This window comes from Tilletiopsis washingtonensis (genome assembly GCF_003144115.1).
Source record: "Tilletiopsis washingtonensis strain MCA 4186 unplaced genomic scaffold FA09scaffold_1, whole genome shotgun sequence".
Taxonomy (NCBI): Eukaryota; Fungi; Basidiomycota; class Exobasidiomycetes; order Entylomatales; genus Tilletiopsis; species Tilletiopsis washingtonensis.
The window spans coordinates 450,138-470,136 of NW_020311998.1; the positions used below are offsets into that span (position 1 = coordinate 450,138).

The window sequence follows — 19,999 nt, forward strand, 5'->3', positions numbered from 1 at the left end:
GCGCGCGCCGCTGCTTCGTGCGCCGCAATCACCACTCCCCGCATGCGCCCCGCATCTCGCGGCCCTCGTTTCGCCGCTGCTGCAGTAGCCCCTTGTTCGCACGCTCGGCCCACAGCAGTCACTCGGGTCAGGCTGTGTCTTTGCTCGCGGCGTGGATGGTGGTGGTATGTACAAATGAGCCGGGCGCAGCGCTCAGTCGCCCAGCGAGCGGAACGACTCCTCGATCTGCGACGAGAGCTTGTTGAGTGCCGACTTGACCGTCTCCTCGCCCTCGCTCGGCGACAGGAACTGGTGGGAGGAGAAGGGTCAGTGCTGCTCTCAGGCGCACGCTGCTTCCCGCCTCGGCCTCACCTTCTGCTGGCTCAGGCCGTGCATGGCGTCGGCGGTGTGCTCGCGGATCTTGGCCCACGTGAGGTCCGAGTTGCCGTTGATGGCCGCCTGTGCCTTGTCGTGGAAATCGATAAAGTTCTTGAGCTGCAGGAAACGTGTGAGTGAGTGGGCGGCAGAGGATGTCAACAAGCGAGACGCACCATGAGCGAGGACTTGTACATCGGGCTGCACAATCGGACGTCAGCACATGCTCTGCAGCGCCTGGCCACGGCTCGACTCACCAGTACTGGTCGTACTCCGAGATGCCGTTCTGCGCCAGGAAGTCGTTCTTGATGAGCGTGGCGACGTCGAGCGTCACCTTGTCGTTCTCGCCGAGCGCGCTCTTGCCGACGAGCTGCACGATCTCGGCCAGCTCCTCGTCCTTCTGCAGCAGCGCCTTGGCCGTCGAACGCAGCTTGATGAAGCCGGGCTGGTTCTGGCAGGGAGAGACGGGTCAGCTCACGCCGCAGACACAGTGACTGGCCTGCCACGCACCCGCTCGTAGTACGGCTCGAGCGCGTTGATGTAGTTCGAGTACGACATGCTCCAGTTGACCGACGGGAAGTGCTTCCGCTGCGCCAGCTTCTTGTCCAGACCCCAGAAGGCGCCGACAATGCCGAGCGTGGCGCTCGTGACGGGGTCGGAGAAGTCACCACCCGGCGGGCTGACGGCGCCGACGAGCGAGACACTGCCGTTGCGGCCGGGCGAGCCGAGGCAGGTGACCTTGCCGGCACGCTCGTAGAACGAGGCCAGCTTGGCACCCAGGTACGCCGGGTAGCCGCTGTCGGCCGGCATCTCGGCGAGACGACCACTGATCTCACGCAGCGCCTCGGCCCAGCGCGACGTCGAGTCGGCCATCATGGCCACATTGTAGCCCTGGTCGCGGAAGTACTCCGACAGCGTGATGCCCGTGTAGATGGACGCCTCGCGCGCGGCGACGGGCATGTTCGACGTGTTGGCGACGAGCGTCGTGCGCTTCATGATGGGCTGCTCCTTGCCGTCGCGCATCAGCGTCAGCTCCGGGAACTCGGCCAGCACCTCGGCCATCTCGTTGCCGCGCTCGCCGCAGCCGACGTAGGTGATGATGTCCGAGTTGGAGAACTTGGACAGCGCCTGCGAGATGACCGTCTTGCCGCAGCCGAACGCGCCGGGGATGGCCGTCGTGCCGCCCTGGATGCACGGGAAGAGCGTGTCGAGGATGCGCTGGCCCGTGAGCAGCGGCGTGTCCGCGACGAGCTTCTCAGCCACAGGGCGTGGCGCGCGCACCGGCCACAGCTGGCACATGGTGTGCTTCGACTTCTTGCCCTGGAACTCGACCTCCAGCACGACGTCGTCGACGCCGTACGAGCCCTGCTCGGCCAGGTGCGTGATGGTGCCGTGGGCGCGCGGGCCCATCATGATCTTGTGGTCCGTCAGCAGCGTGTTCTCGAACACGCTGCCGTAGATGTCGCCGCCGGAGATGTGGTCGCCGACCTGCGGCGCGTCAGCAGGTGGACATGCGCCGCCGCTGGCACGCTCTCGCTCACCTTGAAGTTCATCGGCTTGAAGTCCCATTGCAACTCGCGGTTCAGGGCCTGCGTGTTGATGCCGCGCGCTGGAGGTCACGCCTCAGCGGCGCCCACACGCCGCTGCCGTGCTTGACACTCACGGATGTAGATGCCCTCGCTCTTCTTCATGATGGCCTCGAGCGGGCGCTGGATGCCTGCGCACGAGCCGCGTCAGCGATGCACGGGCGCACCAGGCGGCGACACAGGCGGCAGCGGCGCAGGCAGCAGCACCGGCGTGTAGCGGCCACGACACGACAGCGACAGGACAGCACAGCGCCTAGCCCTCGCTCGCACTCACCGTCGTAAATGTTCTCCATCAGGCCCGGGCCCAGCTCGACACTCAGCGGCTTGCCCGTGCTGAGCACGGGGTCGCCGACGGAGACACCGCTCGTCTCCTCGTACACCTGGATGGTGACCTTGTCGGCGTCGATGCGGATGATCTCGCCGACGAGCTCGTCGTGGCCGACGCGCACGAGCTCGTACATGGCCGAGCCGATCATGTTCTCGGCAATGACGACGGGGCCCGAGACGCCGAACACGCGCCCGAAGCGCGACTCGCGCTCCTCATCGCGGATCTGCAGGAGCGTGAGTGTGTTGTGTCGGCTGCGTGCACGGCGTGGCACGCACCTTGGGCAGGTTCTTCTTTGCGTCCTGGTGCGACATGGCGGCGCAGGCAGGCGGGTGGAGGGCGCGGCGGGGGCGGGAGCGGGCGGGCGCTGCAGCGGCAGAAGCGCAGCAGAGAGCGGCGGAGTGGGTGCGAAGAGACCGGACGGGTGCACTGAGTGGCACGCGTGGAGAAGGAGAGGAAGCGGCGCCGCGCTGCTCGAGGGTGCGATGTGGAGAGGCGGAGACGGGGACAGGAGCGAGAGATGAGACGGTCGGGTGCGCGGCGGCGCTGCACGGCTGCGCTGTGGCGCCGGCTGACGCTGCAGGCGCAGGCGGCGTGCCCGCATCGCTGGCGCCGCCCGCGCCGCACAGCGCACGGAGCCCTTGGGCAGCCTATCAGGCTCGGCCGAGCCACGTGCGCCGCGCCGCCGCCATCCTTGACCGCCGGCCATGCTCCGCATTCGCACCAGATGCTACCTAGAGACCGCCCTGAAGCTGCAGCACTGTGCTCAGACATCTCTGGAACAGCCTTTGCATTTCTCAGCTTGTCGCAGTCAACCAGGTGGTGGCAGAAAGGCGGCAGCAGCGCGTGGCCTGGGGACGTGCGCGGCAGAGGTGCCTCTCGTGCGGGAGCACCCCGCGCGGGGCACCCTTGATACGGCCCTCCGATGCGCTGTGCGGATGCCCGGCTCCGGCCCTCTTGCTTCAGCTCCTCATCCACCTCTGTGCCCGCACAATGTCCTGCCTCGGTGCTCTCTCACACCTCGTGCGCCGCCGCGCCGCGCCGCCGGCCCCGGCCAGCTGCGCGTCGGCGTCGACCTCCACACTCGTGTCGGCCTACACGAGCGAGAAGGCCAGCCTCGCCCCGTCGGCGCCGCCGCGGGTGCGCGACACGGGCGCCCAGCTGGCGGCACTGCGCAAGCTCATGGACGAGGAGGGCGTCACGGCCTACCTCGTGCCCAGCGAGGACGCGCACGGCTCCGAGTACGTCGCCAGCGAGGACGAGCGGCGCGCCTTTATCAGCGGCTTCACCGGCAGCACGGGCACGGCCGTCGTGTGCGCCGACAGCGCGCACCTCTTCACCGACGGCCGCTACTTTGGTGCGTGGAGGTGCACTGCATACTTGCTGCATGGCTGACGACGTGCTGCGCAGTGCAAGCGGAGGAGCAGCTCGACGACAGCTGGACACTGCACAAGGTCGGCGAGCCGGGCGTGCTCGACTGGAGCGACTGGCTCGTGGGACAGGCCGAGGACAAGCCGCTCACGCTCGGCCTCGATGCGCGTCTGTCTTCCTACAGTGAGTCACTTCGAAATGCCGCTCGATCGTTTGTCTCACCCCCGCCCTGCAGCTGCCGTCGGCCCGCTCGTCAAGGCGCTGGCGGACCGCAACTCCGCGGTGCACTACCCGACGCGCAACCTCGTCGACGTCTGCTGGCACGCGCGTCCGCCGCCGTCGCTGGCGCCCATCTACGCGCACGACATCAAGTACGCCGGCGTCGCGGCCGACGAGAAGCTGGCGCGCGTGGCGGCCTGGCTGGGCAAGCGCGGCAGCGCGGGCAACGCCAAGACGTGGCCGAAGGGCAGCGCGTACTTTGTGTCGGAGCTCGACGAGGTCGCTTGGCTGCTGAATCTGCGCGGCGGCAGCTTCGCATTCACTCGTGAGTCATCTGCATCGCGAGCAAAGCTGGGCCTTCTGACGCGCGCCCGCAGCACTATTCCCCGCCTATCTCGTCATCGCCGCCAGCGAGGGGGGCAAATACCGCGCCACGCTCTTCGTCTCGCCGCTGCTGCTGCTGCCGTCGTCCAAGACGCGCAAGTACGTCGAGGGCCTGGACGTCGAGGTGCGCGAGTACGACGACGTGTTCCGCTTCCTGCGCAGCGGCGAGTGGAAGGGCGCGCCGGCGGAGGGCTCGGACCTGCCCAAGCTCGTGATGAGCAGCACCGCGAGCTTTGCCGCAGTGAACGCGGTCGGCGAGGTGCGTTCACGTTGCGTGTCCTCGCATCTGCATAGCTCACCCGTGCGCAGGAGAACGTGGCGCTGCAGCCATTGTCGCCCATCGCGACCTGGAAGGCGCGCAAGAACGCCGCCGAGCTGGCTGGCATGCACGCCGCGTACCGGCGCGACGGCGCGGCGTGGGTGCGCTGGGCGGCGTGGCTCGAGGAGGCCATCGTGCACAAGGGCAAGGCCATCGACGAGTGGACAGCTGCCAAGGAGCTGCATCGGCTACGCACGCAGGACCCGCTGTACGCCGGCACGGACGCCTACCCGTCCATCTCGGCCAGCGGCGAGGACGCAGCGCTGCCGCACTTTGAGACGCCCGAGGATGGCACGGCACGCATCATCGACCGCGAGACGCCGTACCTCATGGACGCCGGCGGGCAGTACTACGACGGCACGATCGACACGACGCGCACGACGCACTTTGGCAAGCCGAGCGCCGAGCAGAAGCGCGCCTACACTCGCGTGCTGCAGGGTCATATTGCCATCGCCGAGGCCGTCTTCCCCATGGGCACGACCGGCGCGCAGCTCGACGTGCTGGCGCGCAACAAGCTGTGGCAAGACGGCTACAACTATATGCATGGTACGGGGCACGGCATCGGCGCCTTCTCGCAGGTGCACGAGGGCCCGCAAGGCTTTGGCCGCGCCAGCGGCGCTGCCATGGTGCCGGCCCCGCTCGACGAGGGCATGTGCATCAGCGACGAGCCGGGACACTATGAGGCGGGCAAGGGCGGCTTCGGTGAGGCGTGTGCAGTTCTGCGACGACAGCTGGTGCTGACTCGCCCTCGCTAGGCATCCGCATCGAGTCCATCTTCGCCGTCGCCAAGGCACACACGCACCGCGGCTTCGGCGGCGCAGACGTGAGTGGCCTGCACGCACGCAGCCGCGCTCGTTCCTGACTTTTCTCTCCAGCGCTGGCTCCGCTTCGAGCGCATCACGCAAGTGCCCAGTGCGTATCGCCGACGCACCCTGCCCTTGCCTCGCTTACCCCATTCCTCCAGTCGACCGCCGGCTCGTCGACCACAAGCTGCTCAACTCCGACGAGCTGCGCTGGCTCACTCACCACAACGAGTCGGTGCGCCGCGCGCTGCTGCCGCTCATCAAGCACGACCGGCGGGCAGTCAAGTACCTTCAGAAGCAGTGAGGAGGCTAGTGTACAATAATTCGTGACGCGTTCTCTCTTTCCCCGCGGCGCCCCTCGCTGTCCCTAGAGCTGCATGAGACGCTTCGCCTCGGTCACGTCGCCCTGCGCCTCGCGGATGCTGCTGATGACGTCGCCGCGGCTGAGGCCGTACTTGCTGCCCCAGTGCGCAATGTCCGCCTCGATGCGCTCGCGGCCGCGCGCCACGTCGCCGCTGCGCAGGTACGGCAGCGCCTGCGCCACGATGCTGAAGCCGTACTCGTCGCGGAAGGCGCACACGTCGCGCGTGAACTTGGCCTTGGCGCGCGCGAGGCGCTCCTCGTGCGTGCTGGTGTGCGCCGTCGTAGAGGCGTTGGAGCGCTCGCGCTCGCGTGCTTGAGGCGGCGCAAGGGCCGGAGCAGCTTGCTGAGGCGGAGCAGCGGCCGGTGCAGCACGCCGACGCGGCGAAGCCGGTGCGTTGTCGACGACGCCCAGCTCTGCCGACGAGCGGTCTCGCCACTGCTTGACGTCGCGCATCTTGCGCCGTTCTGCCTCGGCGTGACGCGAGGGTCCCGCCTCTGAGGCCTGTTGCGCCTCGCGCGCTGGCTTGTGCGTAACACGGGCCGTCGTGGCAGCAGCCTCTGCCGCCGGCTCGCCTTCCTCGTCGTCGCGCGAGAAGTCGTGGTAGCGGGCGCTGCTGTGGCGCGGCACCAGCGGCTTGCCAGCCTGCGGCGCTGGGCGGGCGTCTGCGATTGTGTGGCGCGGGCGCTTCTCCAGGCGCTGCGCAGGAGCGGCCGGCGCGGCCTCGTCGGAGCGCCGCCGCTTGAGCTGCGGCGAAACGGCCTCAAGCGGCACCACCTGGCTCGAGCCGACTGCGACGGAGACGTACTTCTTCGCAGCCGGCTGGGGCGGCAGGCGCGGTGCAGCAGCTGCAACCGGCGGCGGCAGCGGCTGCGCGACGGGCGACGGCACCGGCTTGACGATTGGCAGCGGCAGCGCCCGCACTGGCTGCTCCGGCGGCTGGACAACTTCGGCATCCGGCGCGCCGTCGAAGCGAGGCACCGCGGCAGGAGTCGGCGAAGTCGTCTGCGAGGCAGCCTCCTGTCTGTCGGACTGCAGGGCCGCCGTGAGGCTTCTGCGTTTCGCATCGTGGTGCAGCGAGCGCTGCGAGACGTCGGCATGGAAGGCAGGCGACATGTCTCTGTCGTCGGCCGGAGACTCATCTTCGACGGCACGCCTAGGGGAGCAGGTTAGCCATGGCACGCACAGGAGGCATCGCCACACTTACAAGGGACTTGATGCCTCGACGGCCATTTCCTCATCAGCGGCCGCCTCCGATGCGGACTCCTCGTCCTCCTCGTCATCCTCGCCCTGCTCGTCCAGCTGCTCATCTTGCTCGCCCTGCTCATTCTGCTCATCCTGCGGGCCCTGCTCCACCTGCTGGTCTTGCTCGCCTTGCGCGTCTTGAGCATCGTCCTCTTGCGCGCCCTTCTCGAGCTGCTCGTCCTGCTCGGCGTCACGCTGCTCGTCTGAGGCACTCTGAGCTGCCTCGGTGCTCGCTCGGCTCTCTGGCTGCGGCGCAGCCACCACGTCTGGCCGAGTCGGCGAGCTCTGCAGCGCCTCGGCCTTGACATTGATCTCGTTGATCGAGCCGGGCACCGGCGTGGCGAGCTCGTCGCGCTCAGACTGGCCCTGCGACGAGTCCTGCGAGGCGCCTTGCGTCTGCTGCTGCGTCTGCGTCTCGCCCTGCATGTCCAGAACGTCGCGGGCCAGGGCGAGGTAGCGCGCCTCGTTCTTCAGGTAGTGAGTGCGCCACTCCTCGGCCGTGTGGTGCGGATACGTGTCGGTGAGGTCGTGCCAGAGCGCGTCGGGTGGATCGAGCGCCAGCTCCTGGTCTGCAGACTCTGCATTGTTCGCTGCGGCCTGCGCGTCGGAGAGGATGTCCGCCAGCATGGTCGCGAGCAGCTGCCGCTCAGGCACGGTGAAGGTCGCAGCAGGCCTAGCGACGGCTTCGGCGGGCGCAGCGGCGGCTGGTGCAGCCGGAGGTGGCGCGGCGCCGTCTTCGCTGCGGAGCGGCGCAGCCTCGGCAGGCACAGCCTCGGCAGGCGCAGCACTCTTGCCATGGCTGCTGACGGGCGCAGCAGCAGCGACAGCCGGCGGCGCGGGCGCGTCTGCGCTCTCCGCATTCTCCTCCGCCTCGCTGAGCGGCTCGAACTCCTCGTCGTCTTCGGCGCTCGCCGGAGCGCGGAACGAGACGCGAGGCGCGGTGCCTTTGGAGGCGGCCGCGACTGCCGGCGCTTCCGAGCCGTCCTGATGAGGGACGCCAGCGGCGACCTCGATGGACTGCTGCTGCGCATCGGCGTTGCTCGCTGGACGCGCCGAAGGACCCGCCCGCCGCTCCTCCACCTGCGCGCTGCCACCTGCGCTCGCGCGAGCCGGAGCCTTCTTCTTCTTCTGGGCCTGCATCGCAGCTGCCGCCACCTCGGCGGCCGCGAGGCCGGGCACGCGCGACGCACCAGCGCTGGCCGCGACTGCGTCTTGCAGCGCGGCCGCGGCCTCGGCCTTGCGCTGCCGTGCGCGGTTGGCGTACTGCTGGCCGTCGCGCATGTTGTTCGCCAGATGCGTCTGGTACGACGCGGCCGTGTGACGCTGCGTCTGCGCCGCCAGATCTTTGGAGACCTGCAGCACGCTCCACGGCTCCTCGCGGGCGGCCAGATACTCGACGATCTGCTCGCGGTCCACGCTGTCGTAGGGCACGCGCCTGGAGTAAGAGGTCAGCGCCGAAGCGACTGGATCGGTCTCTCCACAGCGTGGCCGTGCTCTTCATGCCATTGCCCTACACGCGTGCACTCACGACTTGCTGGGCACATGCCTCGCCGCAGCGACCGGCGCCGGCCTCTGCACCGGCGGCGGCGCTGGCTGCTCTGCCTCCTCTTGCTCCTCCTCCTGCTCCTGCGGCTGGTCCTGCAGCGCCTCCTGGCGCGCTGCGGCGTGCGCCTCGCTGGCCTCGTGCGCCTGGCGCGCCTCGAGCAGCTTGAGCTGCACGGCAGGGTTGTATGCGCTGCTGCCGATGTCCTGCAGCGCGCCCGCCTGCACCGAGTCCTCGAGCCACTGCGCCGTCACGGCCGGGATGGGCGGCTGGAAGCCGGCGGTGGAGCGCATCATCTGCTTGCTCTGCGCCGGCGTGTCGAGGTCGAAGAGCAGCAGGTCGGCCTTGCCGATGCGGTGCGCCTCGGAGCCGCCGTTGCGGCGGATGAGCGAGAGCCAGCGGGCGCGCTGCGCGGCGGCGCACTGCGTCGGCACGTGGATGGCCAGCGGCAGGCCGTCGGGGCGCGTGAGCGTCGTGCTGCGCGGCGTGGCCGACGGCATGGTGGCAAGTGCGGTGCAGGGCGAGCGCGGAGGAGTGTGAGAGATACCGCAGCAGCGGCAGCCGTGTGGCGCCAGCGAGCGGCGCGGGTGCGTGCGGGGCCAGCGAGCGGCGCGGGTGCGTGCGGGGCCAGCGAGCGGGGCGCGGCGGTGGTGAGAAGGAGAGCGACACGGCGCCGCCGGCTCATCATCGCGAGCGCGGCGGCGGGGCGCGTCGCGATGCGTGTTAATTGCGTGCGCCTGACGGTGCGATGGCAGCGCAGCGGCGGCGCCAGCGTGTCTGCATCCGGAGCAGCGAATCCGAGCATGGCCTGTCTCAGCCCCAAGCACAGCGACGTGCTATATAGCTCACACTGAGCGGACGAGGGAGCAGCGCTGCGGGGCGCTGGCTGGAGCGTGGGAGCAGCTTCGCGGGTCAGGTGACCTGCCGCGTGTGGCGGAGCGGTGCGCGTCTGGCCGAGCGGCGCTGTTGATCTGCGGCGCGCGGGAGCACTCGGCTCGCCTTGGCTTGTCCGCTCGCTCGCTCGCTTCTCACGTGTCGCGGCCTGCCTCCCGTCTCCGTCTCCCGCGTCTCCTCCTCGCCTCCATCCCTGCTCTGCCGCACGTCCGCACTGCTCTACCCCGCACCGCGTGCCGAGCGTCTGCTGCCGTGCAGCATCCGCTGCCGATGCCCGCCTCGACGCGCCTCAGCGGCGCATACGGCGGCGCCAGCTCGGCCGCCAACATCGAGCACATCCTCGAGCACTTCGACCAGTGTCAGTGCTGCTGAGCGCTGCGACGTGCGCTGCCGCTCACACCCTCACCCGCAGTCAAGCGCAAGCACATCACGCAGAACCGCGACATCATCAAGACGAACGCGCTGGCGCAGATCCGCATCCGCGAGCTCGAGACGCGCATCCAGGGCCTCGAGGCCGAGCGCACCGAGCAGTGTCTCGATGCCACACGCCTGCGCGCCGCACTGGCACAGTCCGAGCACGCCGGGCAGGCCGCAAAGCGCGCATGGCAGGCGCTCGGCCGCAGCCTGCGTGTGCTCTGTGCCCCCGGCGAGCCGAGCCATGGGCTGGGGCTGGGCGGCGCAGGCATGTACGACGAGTACGCCGGCGCAGAGCTCGAGCCGCATCGGCGGCCAGGCATGCGCGTCACGCTGGACCCGCACGCGCTGCCGGCGGGCATTGCCCGCTCAATAGCGCGGCCGCCCGAGGCGCGCATCGCAGATGTGCAGGAGGAGGAGGAGGAGGGGGCATGGGGCGCGGCGCCGCGGCAAGACGTCTTTGAGTATGCCTCCGAGTCCGAGGCCGAGTACGGCGCACCGGTGCGGAGGCGCTTCGGCGCGCCGGTGATGGCGCCAGGCGCGCGTGCCGCAACGCCCGGCGCCCGGCGCATCACCGTGCCGGCAGGCTCGTCTGCCGCGCTGCCGCCGCCGACGATCCTCGACGCTTCGGGCGCGCCAAGCCCGGTGCACAGCCCGGCCTTTGGCATCGACGAGTCGGGCCGCTTCGCCGCGCCCGAGCTCTTGACCTCGGCGTCAGAAGACGAGATGGTGCGACTGGTCGAGCCGACCCGGGGCTCAGAGGCGGCCTACTCTTCGCGCCAGGCCAAGGCACGGCGCTCGTCGCGGCGACAGAGCGGCTACCAGGGCGCCGAGCTGCAGCTCACCAGCGAGGACGAGGGCATGAGCGATGCGGCGCCGCAGCTGCGGCACAAGGAGAGCGTGGAGAGTCTGAGCTCGTGCTTTGACGAGGAGATTATGCTGTCGGATGATGACGATGCCGACACGACGCTGCGTCAGAGCGCACCAGTACCAGGTGAGTGTGACGTGCAGGCGTGTGCGGCATAGCTGATCGTGTGGCAGCCACCGCAGCGCGCAAGCGAAAAGAGCCGGCCTCGGCGGTCTCGAGTGAGCCCGTGCCGAACGAGGAAGACTCAGGCGCGCCAGCGGGGCGCAGCCGGCGGGCCAGCTCGCGCTCGCGCGGCAGCACCGTCAACTACGCGCTGCCGAAGCTGAACACCAAGATGCGCAAGCCCGACCCGTCTGACCGCATCCCCGCGCCGCACTCTGGCGACGAGCGAGCCAGCTCCGCCGACGAAGGCGACGCCACGGTGCGCTCGCGCAAGAAGGCCATTGGCAGCGTCGCCAGCTCGGGCGACCTGAGCGACATTCGCAGGCAGCACGAGGACGCTGCGGCGCAGCGCGATGCCGCTGCAGACGGCGACGCGCTCGATGCGGGCGACGACTCGCTGGCTCAGCTCATGAGCCAGGAGAGCGACGCCGCGGCGGTGCGGCGCCTCACGCCCGCCATCGAGCAGGGCCCGTGGCGGCGAGCATCGGTGGCGCCGCGCGCCGCGCGCAAGGCCGCCAGCTACGCCGAGACGTCCGACTCTGAGACCGAGGTGCGGCGCCCGCGGCAGAGCAAGGCGAAGCGGCAGAGCCACATTGCGCCCGACGACGACGCGACGCCGCCGGCGAAGGCCGCGGTTGCGCCAACTGCGGTGGAGCCCGCCCCTGCACCGCGCGCATCTGCTGCACCAAGCGGGCGCCTCTCCGTCTCGGCCATCACGCTGCAGGACCTCGGCTTCAGCGGCATCGAGCTCAGTCCGCTCCCGCCGCGCACGTCCGCCGTCAGCCTGCCGAAGAGCTCGACGATGGCGCCGCGCAGCCGCAGCCTCTCGAGCGGGCCGCTCAGCCGCCCGAGCCTGCAGGGCACCAAGGCGCCGCGCGAGCGCTCCGCCAGCGGCAACACGGTGCTGCCCGAGCGGCCACGCACCTTTTCCGGCGCGCCCAGCAAGGCCCTCGCCAACGCCAGCGACGGCAAGCAGCGCGCCAGCCTCCACGCCGCGCTGACGACGCCAAAGGCGCGCGTGCCGCCGAGCACGGGCAGGGCCCTGTCGTCGCCGTCCTCCTCGGCCTCCTCCTCGCCCATGCGCAAGGCCCTCAAGCCGGCCGCCAAGCCGGCTGCGGCGCCGCCACGCGCCCCCGCGGCGAAAGGGCCGGCCGCGTCCTAGAGCTTCCTGTCGCTGTATCCATTGCCACATCATATACACCCGCCTCCGCCTCCTGCAATGTGACGAGCTGCATGCACGGCCATGGCGAGTGTGCATGACCTGTGCGGCGCTTGGCGTGCGAGGCGTGTGAGCATGCTTCAGACGGTGCGATGCGTGGCCACTGATGCGCGCTGTTGCAGTGACTGCTAGCTACGCCTGGACATAGCGTTGCCTGCCGCAAGGCGCACGTGCAAGAGGCAAGGAAGAGCGCTGCATCAGCTTGTGTGACTTTGCTCTGTTTTGAGCTTCCTGTCAACCCTCTGCTGCATCAGAACAGGCCCGCAGGTTGCAGCGCGCGCAGTTACCGCAGCTACAAGGCTTGCAAGCAGCCTGGAGGTCAACTGAATAGCCCTCACTGATGCTGACTGACTCTGGCTTCATGTCTGCTCTTGCTAATCATGCTTTCATTGATCAGCAAGCAGCAGCACTGGCAGGTAGCACATCCGCAAGCGCGCAAGATGGCATAGAACCTCGAAAGGGTGCAGGAGCTGCCACAGGAGGCGTTGCGAAGCTTAGACAAATTCTGATACACCCCCAAAGTAACCACAACATCAAGCAGGGGATATGGGGTAGGGGCAACCTTAGTCCTTCGCATCATCGCAAGATCTTGTCGAATCTGGACTGGCCGGGGGTTCGAGTCCCCCTATCTCCAAAAACTTTTTGCACTTTTGACGCCCGATTTATTTTTCCGTTTTGTTCCCCACTCGATCGACCTGTCCCGCAGCTTCTGGGCCTCTGTGCTGCTGCGTTTTGCTTTCAGATGACTGCTGGGAGGCCCAGCTACGGTCAGAGAGCTTCGGAAGGCTGTTCTGGGCAGCCAGCTACGAGGAAGACGAGCTCTAGCCCACGCGCTCATGGTCCACGGGGCGCGGCGCGCTGGGTTGTCCCGCGTGCACCCACCAGCGCTCCGAATGTGAGATCTGGGCATTGTATGAAGCTGCGACTGGAGGGCATCTATACGTCCTGCTGACAGCAGCGCTTCAGATACCCGGCTAGCTGTATCGTGTGGCGAAGGCGTTGTGCAGCTCATGCGGTAGGGGCGGGTTCGGACGGGACGCGCCGCGCGCGTCACAGCAGACGTCTGAAGCCGCGCGGCTCTGAGCAATGGGCCTGCAAAGCGAAGACTACGCCATGCGGCAAAGGCGGTTTGCATTGTTAGAATACGTCCAACGCAGCTCCGGGAGGACGCTGCCGAAGCGAGCGGGCCTGGAGGCCCTGACAGACGCCGTTGCGGCTCCGCTGCGGTCTTCGCAGCGCTTTCGCGCGCGCGAGGCCGACCACGCCTGACGGCGGCCCGGCATCAGCGCTCGACGCCTCTTCTCTGCCGATGATACGTCTCACAGGGCTGATGTGGTCGCTGCCTGGGAGCCTCACACACTCTATAGTCGAGAAGGCAGCGATACGGCAGCGCAAGCGGATATTGCCAGACGATGGGCCCATCTGCGGCAGACGCCGTCGCAGCGTACACGAGCCAACAGCTCCGTGTCTCGGCGCCTTACCAGCTCTGCACGCCGTCACATCACTGTTTCACTGCAAAGCACGTGGCATTGAACGGACAGGTATGCATGGAAGCGGTCTAGGGAAGGGTAGCAGAGTCGGCGGCGGCGGTGGACGCCTACGCCTGCTGCTCGGGCGCCGTGGGCTGCGCAGGCGACTTCTCGCGCACGGCGCCGTCGCCAAAGTACTTGCGCGCCTCGTGCTCGAGGTCCTCGCCGACGAGGCGTGGCATCTCGAGCGAGTGCTTGACGGTCCAAATGTCCAGGGCATGGGCCTGCGCGAACATCTGCAGAGGGGTGAGCGGGCGTGGGGGACAAGTGCGGCAGGGCACTCACGACATCGAGCTCCTCGAGGCTGCGGCTCTTGGCTGTGGGGGGGTGTGAGCGAGGCGCAGCAAAGCATGACCAGCGTACGCACTCTCGGGGAAGAAAAAGTAGACCATCGGCACGAGCGCGGCGTTGGTCACGGCGAACACGATGTACGTGCGGTACGTCAACGCCGCGAGCCTACATGGGGGTCAGCGCGTGGTGTGAGAGGCTGCTGAGGGCGACGCACATGGGCGGCGAGATCATGACGATGAGCCAGTTGATGAGCCAGTTCATCTGGAGAAGGTGTGAGCGCCAGTGAGCGACGCGCGAGGCATGCCACTCACGAGCGTCGCGAGGGCGTTGGCCTGGATGCGCGTGCGCAGGTTCGTGACCTCGGCCGGGTAGAGCCAGGTCAGGCCGAGCCACGACACGCCGAAGAAGGTGTTAAACACTGCGAATGGTCAGCGTTTGTAGTGCTTGCCGCATCGCCGCTCTCACGGAAGATAAAGGTCACGGCCGTGATGCCGGGCGCGGGTGCGAGGACCGGCGCGCCCTCCGCGTCGATGATGCCCGTGCTCACGCAGCCTGCAATGACGGCCATGCAGATCGAACAGCCAATGGCGCCCGTAAGGAGCAGCTTGCGGCGGCCGAGGCGCTCGATGAGCGGCAGCGCGAGGCAGCCGGCCAGGAAGTACTCCGTGCCTGGACGGGGCGTCAGAGAAGCTCAGGCAGCTGGGTCGCGCAACTCACCGTTCACACCAGCCAGCAGGCGCGACATCTCCTGCTCAAAGCCGAGCGAGTTCTCCAGGAGAGTGCTGAGGTAGTACGTCACCAGGTTGATACCTGCGGGACAGGTAAGCATCGAGCGCATCTGGGGTCACATCTGCACACGCACCGCCGATCTGCTGGCCGAACTGCGCGGCGACGGCAATCGTCGTGCGCTGCAGGTTGCGGCTCGGTCCGCGGTCGAGGAGCTCGCGGAACTTGAAGCCGCCGCCGGCCATCTGGACGTGCAGCGTCTCCTCGATGTTGCGCATCTCCAGCGCCACCTCGGACGAGTCGAGCGGCGCGTCGGACAGGCGGGCAATGACGTCGCGCGCCTCCTCGCGGCGGCCGCGCATCATCAGCCAGCGCGGGCTGTCGGGCAGGAAGAGCACGGCGACCATGACGAAGAGGCAGAAGACAATCTGGAAGGCCAGCGGGAAGCGCCAGCGGATGCTGCCCTCGAGGAAGAAGACTGCGCTGTGCGTCAGCGCCAAGCTGCTGCCGTCTGCCCGGGTGACTCACACGCGTAGCCGATCCAGTATGAAATGGCAATGCCTCCAGCGATGAGGGCACCGGCGAGAATGATGAGGAAGCCGCGCTGGTGCGGCTTGGCGCACTCGCTCTGCCACGTCGGGATGGTCGACTGCGCCCGAGTCAGCCGCAGCACGTCGCCGTTGCCCTACCACTACTCACAGTCACGATGCCGTTGCCAACGCCGCCGACGACACGGCCAGCGCAGAAGAGACCGTACGACGTCGCCGGGCTGCCGCCGAGCGCGACCTGCGGAATCGTGCCGATGATCATGACAGCCAGGCCCCAGAAGACCGACGAGCGGCGGCCTCAGCCGTCGCCGTAGAACAGCACGGCGATGGCGCCGAGCACACAGCCGATCTGGTACACGGCGACACCGTTGGCCTGGATCGCCTCGGTGCCGAGACACATGCCCGGCTCCTGGCAGAGCGCTGCACGGCAAGTCAGCATCGCAACGCCGAGAGTGCCCTGTCCCTGCACTCACCGTTCGACGGGGTGAATGGCGTCATGAGCGGGATGGCCCGCTGAAAGTCGTCGAGCGTGAGCAGGCCAGACATGACACCTGTGCGCGCGTGTTAGCGAGGCGGAGGCAGCGTCGGTCGTGCAGACTCGCCCTGGTCGTAGCCTGCGAGGAGTCGTCAGTATGTGCAGCGTGCAGCATGCGTTGCTTGACTCACCAAAGGCCAGGAAGCCCGACGAGCAGGCCACGCCAATGGCGAGGTTCAGCGCGCGGCCGCTGATCTTGCCGTCCTTGCTGATCGGCCACTCGGGCAGGTTCGAGAGGCGGTGCGTGAAGCGGCGGAACGCGGTCTTCGGCTCCTCGTCCTTCACCGGCGGCACGTAGAGCTGCTCGCCCTTCTCGCCGGCGGGCGCCGTCGGCGCAGCGGCGGTGGCATGCGAGTCGCGCGTCGAGGCGCCCGACGCGGGCGAGGCAGGCCGCTGGGCCAGGGCTTCGGCAGCGCTCATTGGAGGGATGCAAGTCGAGTGTGAGGTGCAGTTGTGGATGTGAGTGCGTGTCGTGCACCGACGTAGAGTCCGCTTCTTATGGTCGGAGGGCTGCCGTCCTGCGGCGTCCTGCGCGCAAGTCCGCTCACCCCACTCCGCCGAGCTGCCCCTTCGCTGCTGCTCCTTCGCCGCTCCTTCGCTGGGCCCTCGCTGCCAAGCCTCGCTGCGGAGACGGACCGCCGCACCGCGTGCGACCAGGCGCGCCTTCCGGCGGATCCAGGAGCGGCTGCGTCGGCGCTGCGTCATGCTACAGTGGGGCCTCCGAGAGGGCACGGTGACGGCCAAGCACGGCGTCGCGGCGGTCCGGCCGACGTCTGCGCTTTGCCCGGCATGCTGCTGCTCTGCGAGCCAAGAGGCGTGCAAGGCTCGGCGCCGGCCGCTCGGGTCGGGTCGGTGCGGCCACGGCGCGCGCAAAGGATGATCCGCAGGCGCCGCGCCGGCCGCAGCATGCTGCCCTCGCGCCAGACAGGCGCACTCCGCCGGTGAGATCCGGCACGCTCCGCCAGCGCTCGTGCTGCGGTACGCTCGCGCTCGCAGCGCGGATCTCACTCGCTCGGCGCTGCATGACACGACGCCCGGCGAGAAACGCCGCAGCGGCAGCTTGCCCGTGTCGCTGCGCAGGGGCGCGGGCTTGGCATGGACGCTCATGCGTCAGCGGCGCGGCCGGCCTTGGCGCGCGCCGCACGCGCGTCGCCGTGCAGCGCACTGCTCAGGTGCTGTGCATCCCCTGCACACCCCTCGCAGGCGTGCCGCGTCACCCGCTGCAGCAGCAGCGTCGAGCGCGCACACGAGCACGTCCTCGTCGTCCATGCATGCGCTCGCCGACCGGACGCGGCGTCCAGCTGCAGCGCTCATGCATCATGGCGTCGCGTGCGGCGAGAAGCAGGGCTCGACGCCAAAGCAGCACCGTCACGGCTCTCTGGGGTCGGCTCTCTCCTGCGCCTGACGCGTGTGAGCAGAAGCAGCTCTGCCGCAGTCTCACTTTCCATCTGGCTGCTACTGGGTATATTCGCATCACTGCAGCGCGCCCTGCACGTTGCGCAGCAGGCCGCGCGCAAAGCCGCGCGTCGCCTCGGCCGCCTCGCCGATGCGCCCCGGGTCGAGCAGGCTGCCGGCGCCGCCGCTGTAGGCGTCGCCGAGCTGCACGGGCCCGATGGAGAGGTTCAGCGGCGCCGCCGCTGCGCCCGCGGCGCTCGGCGGCGGCGGCGAGGCAATGCCGGCGGGGAAGCGCGACGCCGCATCCTGCAGCATGTCGAGGTACGAGGCACTGCGCAGCAGCGTCGAGCCGCCGAGCACGAAGCGTGCGCCGCCGCCGGGGCCGGCCGTGCCTTGTGCGTTGAGCAGCGCGACGGTGCGGGCCTCTGCGGTGGTCGTGTGAGCAGAGCTTGGGCCGTGGCTCGCGCTGCACTCACCCTCGTACGTCGCGCCACCGACCATGAAGATGATCACGTCTTGCGGTCTGCAGAACGGTCAGCCGAGGTCGACAAGCACGCACGAGCATACCCACTTTTGCTGCGGCTGCCCCGGCGGTGGCGCTGACCCAGTGTACGGATAGCTTGTATCCCGCAGGCGGCCCTTCATGAGTTGCTCAATCGTCTGGAGCAGGTGCGGCGAGTGCTGCGTGTACACGTTCTCCACACCCTGAAAGACACGTCAGCAGTGCGGCGCAAGGTCAAGACAGGCTATTCACCTTCAGACCCTTGAGCGCGCTCTTGCCGCGAGAGAAGAAGTTCTCGTTCGCAAAGAGATCGTCCTGCCGCTGCTCGGCGCCGGCGAGGTTGAGCATGACAAAGACGAGCTGCGCGACGCGCGTCAGTCGCCGCTGGACCGCCTGTGTTGGCCTCTGGTGTGGCCTGTACTCACCGCAGCGCGGCTCTCCGGCACGCCGCTCTGCAGCAGGCGCCGCACGATCGCCGAGATCTGGTTGCCCGCGTACTTCTGGTACCGCAGCGCGTAGAGAATCGCGAGGCGCAGCTTGGCGTCGGGCAGCACCTTCTCCGAGGCGAGCAGCGTGTTGAGATTCTGTCACGCGTGTCAGCCACGCTCTGCCGCAATTGGCCTCTGTCGCGCTTGGCTATGCTCTGCCGCACTTGGCCACGCTCTGCACTCCACTCACCCGCAGGTCCGCCGCGTGGCTCTCGTTGCTCGCCAGACTCTGCTCCAGCTCCGACACCTCCAGCAGGCTCTCCGTCTCGACGCGGCGGCTCAGCTCGCCGAGCAGCGCCACGTGCTTGGCCACGTTGCCGCCCAGCTTGCGGAACTCGGGGTACTCCTCGACGAAGCGCTTCATGTCCGCCACCGTCTCGATCGACGACGACGACGCCGTGCGCGACTGGTAGTCGAGCACGTAGCGCTTGATCGACGCGCCCAGGTCGCCAAAGTTGTCGTGCAGGTTCTGCGCGAAGAACGGATCCTGGTCGGCTGAGAGCACGATCTCCTGCGGCAAGGGTCAGCGAGGCTGCTGCACAGAACATTCTCCGCGCCATGAGCTCATGCCCTTGCACACGAGTCCTCCTCTTTGCATCTGGCATCTTCCGCTTCCCGACAGCCTCTGTGCATCGCCGGACCTTCGCCTAGCTCGCCGCCAGGCTTCACCTGCTGCCGCTACGCTCGTACACCACTCACACGCAGCTCGGCACTGCCCTCCGGCAGGCTCACGCGCCCGTTGTTGATGCCCATCAGCTCGTGCACCATGGCCTGGTACGTCCACTGGCTCAGCAGCGGCGTGACGGGGTCGTTGCGGCGGTCGAGCACGAGGAGCAGCGGCGGCACGTCGGTGCGGCGAAAGTCGAAGAGCGCCGGCAGCGCCGTCTGCATTTGGTACTGCCGCGGGTGTCAGCATCGAGCAGCCGGCAGCGAGCCGCAGCACTCACCACGACCTCCTCGCCGAGCTTCTTCGCCAGCGCGCTCATGCGCTCGTACCGCACGACAGGCCGCTTCTTGAGCGAGAGCAGCAGCGCCGTCAGGCCCTCGGTGTGCCGCTGCAGCGCCGCCGAGTCCCACGAGTGCGGCGTCGCGCCCCACAGCTGCTCTGGCGGCGCGGGCCAGCCGAGCGAGAAGAGTGCCGGTGTAATGGGGATGTAGTCGGCAAAGTACTCCTGCAGCGGCGGGTCAGCGCTGCCGTGCGGAAAACTGTGTAGCCAGAGGCGGCGTGGCGAGAGCCAATGCAGGTATGGGCTGCTCACGCCGTCATGTGTCGCAACACCTCGCGCTGCCTCTCCGGCCCTCCCCTCGCAACCGGCGTCTCTCCCCTCGCAGAACCCATCGCCAACACCGCACAGCTCTGCACTGCATGCATCCGCACTCACCTGCACCTCCTTGACCACATGGTGCTCGTCGGCCTCGGCGAGCGCCTCGATGGCGGCCTTGCTCAGCGCGCCGGTGAAGGCGAGGTGGTACTCGGCGTAGCGCGGCGCGCGCAGCTCGGCGGCCAGCGCCGCCAGCGTCGCGGGCGCAGGCCGCAGCAGGGCGATGCAGCGCAGATGGCGCATGCGGTCGCGCCCGCTGTGCTCGAGGCGCGCGGTGAGGAAGACGTCGTGGGCCAGGAGGGCGCTGTGTGTCTGCGCGGTGGAGACGACGGGCGTCGTGTGCTCGTCGAGCAGCAGCACCTTCATGCCGGGCACGGCGCCGAGGAGGCGCAGCACGTAGGCGCTCACCGCGCGCGTCACGTCCATCGCGGCGGGTGTGTGGGTCTTGGGAGGTGGATGGGGAGCGAAGGCAGGGAGCAGCGCCTGGCGGTTGGCCGCCGCGTCGATGCCGTCCGTGCGCCGGCGCCGGCTGTTCCCACGCTCCACCTGCAGCTGCACAGCAAGCAACAGGCCAAGCCGGGCCCTGCTCTGCTTCT

General features: G+C 68.6%; 6 protein-coding genes and 1 non-coding gene across 7 annotated transcripts; 3 read left to right on the plus strand and 4 right to left on the minus strand.

Moving 5' to 3' along the window:
* Positions 1-119: 119 nt before the first annotated feature.
* FA09DRAFT_313907 (putative TFP1p-H+-ATPase V1 domain 69 kd catalytic subunit, vacuolar) lies at positions 120-2,757 on the minus strand. Its single transcript, XM_025740744.1, has 9 exons — positions 2,544-2,757; positions 2,215-2,491; positions 2,018-2,071; positions 1,896-1,963; positions 865-1,842; positions 612-805; positions 531-555; positions 352-474; positions 120-288 (listed from the first exon to the last, which is right to left on the minus strand). The coding sequence occupies exons 1-9, from the start codon at positions 2,577-2,579 to the stop codon at positions 193-195; spliced, it is 1,851 nt and encodes a 616-aa protein (XP_025601495.1). The 5' UTR covers positions 2,580-2,757; the 3' UTR covers positions 120-192.
* A 501-nt stretch (positions 2,758-3,258) lies between these two features.
* FA09DRAFT_335847 (putative aminopeptidase P, cytoplasmic) lies at positions 3,259-5,665 on the plus strand (the record flags this gene model as incomplete). The annotated part of the gene is made up of 8 exons (XM_025743806.1): positions 3,259-3,622; positions 3,676-3,819; positions 3,872-4,180; positions 4,233-4,498; positions 4,549-5,260; positions 5,314-5,381; positions 5,434-5,470; positions 5,523-5,665. 8 exons carry the CDS (start codon positions 3,259-3,261, stop codon positions 5,663-5,665), a joined length of 2,043 nt encoding a protein of 680 aa, XP_025601496.1.
* Positions 5,637-9,150, minus strand: FA09DRAFT_357813 (hypothetical protein). Its single transcript, XM_025744875.1, has 3 exons — positions 8,496-9,150; positions 6,930-8,402; positions 5,637-6,878 (listed from the first exon to the last, which is right to left on the minus strand). The coding sequence occupies exons 1-3, from the start codon at positions 9,008-9,010 to the stop codon at positions 5,729-5,731; spliced, it is 3,138 nt and encodes a 1,045-aa protein (XP_025601497.1). The 5' UTR covers positions 9,011-9,150; the 3' UTR covers positions 5,637-5,728.
* A 387-nt stretch (positions 9,151-9,537) lies between these two features.
* FA09DRAFT_357814 (hypothetical protein) lies at positions 9,538-12,089 on the plus strand. The gene is made up of 3 exons (XM_025744876.1): positions 9,538-9,762; positions 9,817-10,812; positions 10,860-12,089. The coding sequence occupies exons 1-3, from the start codon at positions 9,675-9,677 to the stop codon at positions 12,008-12,010; spliced, it is 2,235 nt and encodes a 744-aa protein (XP_025601498.1). The 5' UTR covers positions 9,538-9,674; the 3' UTR covers positions 12,011-12,089.
* A 518-nt stretch (positions 12,090-12,607) lies between these two features.
* Positions 12,608-12,701, plus strand: FA09DRAFT_t2. Its single transcript has one exon. It is a non-coding gene; the product is annotated as a tRNA-Ala (tRNA).
* Positions 12,702-13,664: 963 nt separating this feature from the next.
* On the minus strand, positions 13,665-16,116 carry FA09DRAFT_347673 (hypothetical protein; the record flags this gene model as incomplete). The annotated part of the gene is made up of 13 exons (XM_025744809.1): positions 13,665-13,832; positions 13,882-13,913; positions 13,964-14,052; positions 14,102-14,148; positions 14,199-14,305; positions 14,353-14,556; positions 14,605-14,697; positions 14,750-15,091; positions 15,142-15,298; positions 15,334-15,458; positions 15,504-15,581; positions 15,635-15,712; positions 15,828-16,116. 13 exons carry the CDS (start codon positions 16,114-16,116, stop codon positions 13,665-13,667), a joined length of 1,809 nt encoding a protein of 602 aa, XP_025601499.1.
* Positions 16,117-16,844: 728 nt separating this feature from the next.
* FA09DRAFT_327176 (putative vacuolar protein sorting protein VpsB) lies at positions 16,845-19,865 on the minus strand. Its single transcript, XM_025741298.1, has 9 exons — positions 19,464-19,865; positions 19,029-19,253; positions 18,781-18,978; positions 18,272-18,592; positions 18,019-18,177; positions 17,846-17,953; positions 17,663-17,796; positions 17,568-17,614; positions 16,845-17,516 (listed from the first exon to the last, which is right to left on the minus strand). Exons 1-9 carry the CDS (start codon positions 19,827-19,829, stop codon positions 17,170-17,172), a joined length of 1,905 nt encoding a protein of 634 aa, XP_025601500.1. The 5' UTR covers positions 19,830-19,865; the 3' UTR covers positions 16,845-17,169.
* Between the last annotated feature and the right edge of the window lie 134 nt (positions 19,866-19,999).

What these genes read in the sequence shown, in the direction of transcription:
- FA09DRAFT_357813 (XM_025744875.1), bottom strand. Translation starts at nt 9,010, where the DNA reads ATGCCGTCGGCCACGCCGCGCAGCACGACGCTCACGCGCCCCGACGGC. An exon ending in AGGCATGTGCCCAGCAAGTC is followed by an intron (nt 8,403 to 8,495) that starts GTGAGTGCACGC and finishes CTCTTACTCCAG; the next exon opens with GCGCGTGCCCTACGACAGCG. An exon ending in GTCGAGGCATCAAGTCCCTT is followed by an intron (nt 6,879 to 6,929) that starts GTAAGTGTGGCG and finishes CTGCTCCCCTAG; the next exon opens with GCGTGCCGTCGAAGATGAGT.
- FA09DRAFT_357814 (XM_025744876.1), top strand. Translation starts at nt 9,675, where the DNA reads ATGCCCGCCTCGACGCGCCTCAGCGGCGCATACGGCGGCGCCAGCTCG. An exon ending in CCTCGAGCACTTCGACCAGT is followed by an intron (nt 9,763 to 9,816) that starts GTCAGTGCTGCT and finishes CCTCACCCGCAG; the next exon opens with TCAAGCGCAAGCACATCACG. An exon ending in TCAGAGCGCACCAGTACCAG is followed by an intron (nt 10,813 to 10,859) that starts GTGAGTGTGACG and finishes ATCGTGTGGCAG; the next exon opens with CCACCGCAGCGCGCAAGCGA.
- FA09DRAFT_313907 (XM_025740744.1), bottom strand. Translation starts at nt 2,579, where the DNA reads ATGTCGCACCAGGACGCAAAGAAGAACCTGCCCAAG. An exon ending in GATGGAGAACATTTACGACG is followed by an intron (nt 2,072 to 2,214) that starts GTGAGTGCGAGC and finishes GCTCGTGCGCAG; the next exon opens with GCATCCAGCGCCCGCTCGAG. An exon ending in TGTACAAGTCCTCGCTCATG is followed by an intron (nt 475 to 530) that starts GTGCGTCTCGCT and finishes CGTTTCCTGCAG; the next exon opens with CTCAAGAACTTTATCGATTT.
- FA09DRAFT_327176 (XM_025741298.1), bottom strand. Translation starts at nt 19,829, where the DNA reads ATGGACGTGACGCGCGCGGTGAGCGCCTACGTGCTGCGCCTCCTCGGC. An exon ending in ATGTGGTCAAGGAGGTGCAG is followed by an intron (nt 19,254 to 19,463) that starts GTGAGTGCGGAT and finishes CCGCCGCTGCAG; the next exon opens with GAGTACTTTGCCGACTACAT. An exon ending in GCCACGCGGCGGACCTGCGG is followed by an intron (nt 18,178 to 18,271) that starts GTGAGTGGAGTG and finishes CACGCGTGACAG; the next exon opens with AATCTCAACACGCTGCTCGC.